This window comes from Gekko japonicus, unplaced genomic scaffold (genome assembly GCF_001447785.1).
Source record: "Gekko japonicus isolate JY-2015 unplaced genomic scaffold, Gekko_japonicus_V1.1 scaffold3183, whole genome shotgun sequence".
In the NCBI taxonomy this organism is placed as follows: domain Eukaryota; kingdom Metazoa; phylum Chordata; class Lepidosauria; order Squamata; family Gekkonidae; genus Gekko; species Gekko japonicus.
This window is the reverse complement of record NW_015170370.1, coordinates 70,715-74,460: the sequence shown is the minus strand read 5'-3', so window position 1 is coordinate 74,460 and position 3,746 is coordinate 70,715. Positions and strand designations below refer to the sequence as shown.

Sequence of the window (3,746 nt, the reverse complement as noted above, 5' to 3'; positions counted from 1 at the left end):
ACAGCAAGGCCTGGGTGGCTGCGGCCTCCCGGGCCTCAGTTTGGAGCTGGCCGCGGGGGGGAGGAAGGCAAGGGGGGAAGGCAAGGGGGTGGAGGAGACGGGAAACAGCGGGACGGGGGTACTTACTTCCACCTTCTGCTTCCTCTGCCTCCCTCCCACGGGCCCCGCCCCTTGGAAGGTGGGAAGGGGAAGGGGCGGGGAAGGGGTGAGTAGACCTGGACTCCGGAGACCAGGTCTACCCATGCAATGGGAAGGGGTGGGTAGAACTGGACTCTGGAGGGGGGGTGCGCTCCAGGGCAGGGGGAGGGGAAGATCGAGCCAGGGGGTGGAGGAGGGGTGGAGGAGATGGGGAACCGGCGGGATAGGGGGGGAACTTACCTCCTCCTGCTGCTTCCTCCTCTTCCTGATAGGTGTGGAGGTCCCCCTCTCCCGCGAGTATCGCGGGGGGGCCCCTTGTTCTGTATATACTTGACTATGTATGTTATGCCATTAAAGGTCAGAACTGAATTGTATTGAACTTTGTTAGAATACCTTTGGGGGCAGAGGCAATGCCAAATGGCTGGTATAAGAACCCAAGGAACTTCCCACGAGGTGGTAGAATTGGAACACCCAGGAAAGCTTCTGTCAGACCTACTGAACATATCCCCCTTTTTTCTACTCATGGTTAACATTCAAAGCCCTTATTTTCTGACATCAGGTAATCAGGAAACTTCCCACATCCACATCTAGCCAAACGTAATGCCCATTATAAAATCCTTGCTGCCATTTTTCATTACCTTTGAACTGCTTAAAGACACCCTCAAGAAAGGGGGTTATATCACAGAAGTCCCAGACAGCCCACTTCAGTGCAAGAGGTAAAACCACTGGCTCCTCAAGTTTCTCCTTCTCCTCCTCATACCTGAAGAGGGGGGAAAATGTTAAACCATTCTAGATTTTTTTCCATCCCTGCCATAACTGTCTATCCAGATAGTAATATGCTTTACTTGCAGATGTTCTATAAACACAGCCACATCTATCCATGAGATTAGACATTCTATTAAACATTTTTTTAAAAGAAATTATTTAATCACACAAGCTGCTCCAAAAGCTAGTGGAAGACAGAATAACTTTTGCAGTATAAAAGTACAAGAGGACCTAAGCTACAATGCCCAGGGGAAATGAATGGTCACAAAATGTGTGGCCATGTCTTTAAATCTTCAAATGTCCGTGTTTTGAACTTCTTAGAAAAAAGAATCAAGGCACAGAAACAATATTCTGAACAATAAAGCCAGAACAAAGCACTCTGGAGAACAGGAGTGTCAAATTTATGACAATCTTCTGGATGTTGGGGAAAAGGTGGAATTCAGAAATTGGGAAGAAATATTCAGAAGGAAGACTAGCACCTTGTTTGGGGGTACATAACTCGGACAATTTGACAATGGTGGCAATTTGATCTCTAGTTCCTCTACCTCTTCGAAAGCCAGCTTGTACTCTGGCAGTTCTCTATCCACATATTGCTGAAGCCTAGCTTGTAGGATCTTGAGCATGACCTTGCTAGTGTGTGAAATGAGTGCAATTGTGCGATAGCTTGAACATTTGGGATTGGAATGTAAACTGACCTTTTCCAATCCTTTGGCCACTGTTGCGTTTTCCATTTCCTGGCATACTTAGTGTAGCACTTTAACAGCATCATCTTTTAAGACTTTGAATAGCTCAGCTGGGATACCATCACCTCCACTAGCTTTGTTGTTAGTAACGCTTTCTAAGGCCCATTTGACTTCGCACTCCAGGATGTCTGGCTCAAGGTCAATAATCACGCCATCGTGGTTGTCAAGGACACTGCGGTCCTTCTTGTATAGTACTTCTGTGTATTCTTGCCATCTCTTCCTAATCTCTTCTGCTTCTGTTAGGTCCCTACCAATGTTCCCTCTAAGCTGTGTAGTCTTGTGATCAAAAATTCTACTTTATGAGCTACTGCCATTAAAGCTGTGAGCGAGCTATTTGGCTGCTGCTTAAATTAGTTTGCTCTGGAGCCATCCTTCCTGAGCCAAGACCTGAGCCGGAGGCTAAAACCTGTGAGCTATCTCACACTAACTCAGCTTAGGGGGAACACTGGTCCCTACCATTTTTGTCCTTTATCATGGCCTTTATCATGGCCATTGCATGGAATGTTCCCTTGATTTCTCCAATTTTCTTGAAGAGATCTCTAGTCCTTCCCATTCTATTGTTTTCGTCTATTACTTTGCATTGTTCATTTAGGAAAGGCTCCTTATCTCTCCTTGCTGTTCTCTGGAAATCTGCATTCAGTTGGGTAAATCTTTCCTTTTCACCTTTGCCTTTTGCTTTCCTTCTTTCCTTTGCTATGTGTAAAGCCTCATCAGATAGCCACTTTGCTTTCTTGCATTTCTTTTTCTTTGGGATGGTGCTGATTGCTGCCTCCTGTAAAATGTCATGAACCTCCTTCCATAGTTCTTCAGGCATTTTGTCTATCAAATCTAGTCCCTTAAACCTATTCTTCACCTCCACTGTATATTCATCAGGGATGTGATCTAAGTCAAACCTGAATGGCCTAGTGGTTTCCCCAACTTCCTTCAGTTTAAGCCTGAATTCTTCAATGAGTAGCTCATGATCTGAGCCACAGTCAGCTCCAGGTTTTGTTTTTACTGACTGTATTCTCCATCTTTGACTGCAAATGATATAATCAATCTGATTTTGGTGTTGCCTATCTAGTGATGTCCATGTGTACAGTTGCCTCTTAGGCAGGCATTGGCAAACTGGCTTAATCACTTGCCATGAAAATCCTATGGAGTTGCTGTAAGTCAGCTGCAACCTGACAGCACTTTACATACTTTCATCCAGAACCTTCCCAGCATCATGAAGAGAAATGAGAGGGATCCACTTACCTCTGCAAGGTGCTTCTGATGTCCTGAAGAGAGACAGAAAGAGGAGAGAGAAAATCTGTATGAGATAAGAATTCAGTCTAACTTTCTTCGTAAGATTTTGGGCCTACCCTCATGCGTGCCATATGCAAGCCATGTGTATAGAAACAAACCAAAGACTCCTTGAAACTAGAGTATGGATTATTGCCATTAAATCTTGGTTACACCTACTTTTTAAAAAGAGACAACAATGGTCTTATTGCTCATATGTTGTTTGGATACCCTGTCAAGCTGTTCAAGGAAGGCGACATCCCCCTCAGGAGGTCTGTAGCACACTACAACCACAATACTGTTTGTTCTTCCCTTATCATCACCCAGATACTTTCCACTGGAATGTTGCCCTCCTCCTCCAGTATTTCCTGGCAAACAAACCCTCTCCTCACATACAGCACCACTCCATCCCCTCTTTGACACTTTCAGTTTTTCTTGAACAACTCATATCCATCCACTATTACATTCCAGTCCCGGGAATCATCCTACTAACTTTCTGTAATGCCTACTAAATCATATCCCTCTGTCTGCATTAGAAGCTTCTTTCTTATTGCCCAAGCTCTGGGCTTTGGTACCTAGACCCCCGTGAGGGGCTGTGGTGGCTAAGTGGTTAAGACGCTGAACTGCAGACTGGAAGGTCAGTAGTTTGGCAGTTTGAGACCCGAGTGCCGCATAACGGAGTGAGCTCCTGTCTCTGGTCCCAGCTCCTGCCAACCTAGCAGTTCGAAAGCAAGAAACTGCAAGCAGATAAATAGGTACCACTTTAGTGGGAAGGTAACAGTGTTCCGTGTGCCTCGGTGTCTAGTCATGCCGGCCACATGACCATGGAGATGTCTT

The 3,746-nt window shown here is 45.6% G+C and overlaps 1 protein-coding gene across 1 annotated transcript in view; it reads right to left on the bottom strand.

The window, feature by feature from the left end:
* Nucleotides 1–3,746, bottom strand: part of LOC107116335 (tripartite motif-containing protein 7-like) — a 46,256-nt gene that overhangs the window by 19,834 nt on the left and 22,676 nt on the right. Inside the window, exons 5-6 of the mRNA XM_015418238.1 lie at nucleotides 2,883–2,905; nucleotides 777–898 (exon numbers count right to left, since the gene is read on the bottom strand). Coding sequence (XP_015273724.1) covers nucleotides 777–898; nucleotides 2,883–2,905 — 145 coding nt within the window. The remainder of the gene's footprint in view (nucleotides 1–776; nucleotides 899–2,882; nucleotides 2,906–3,746) is intronic.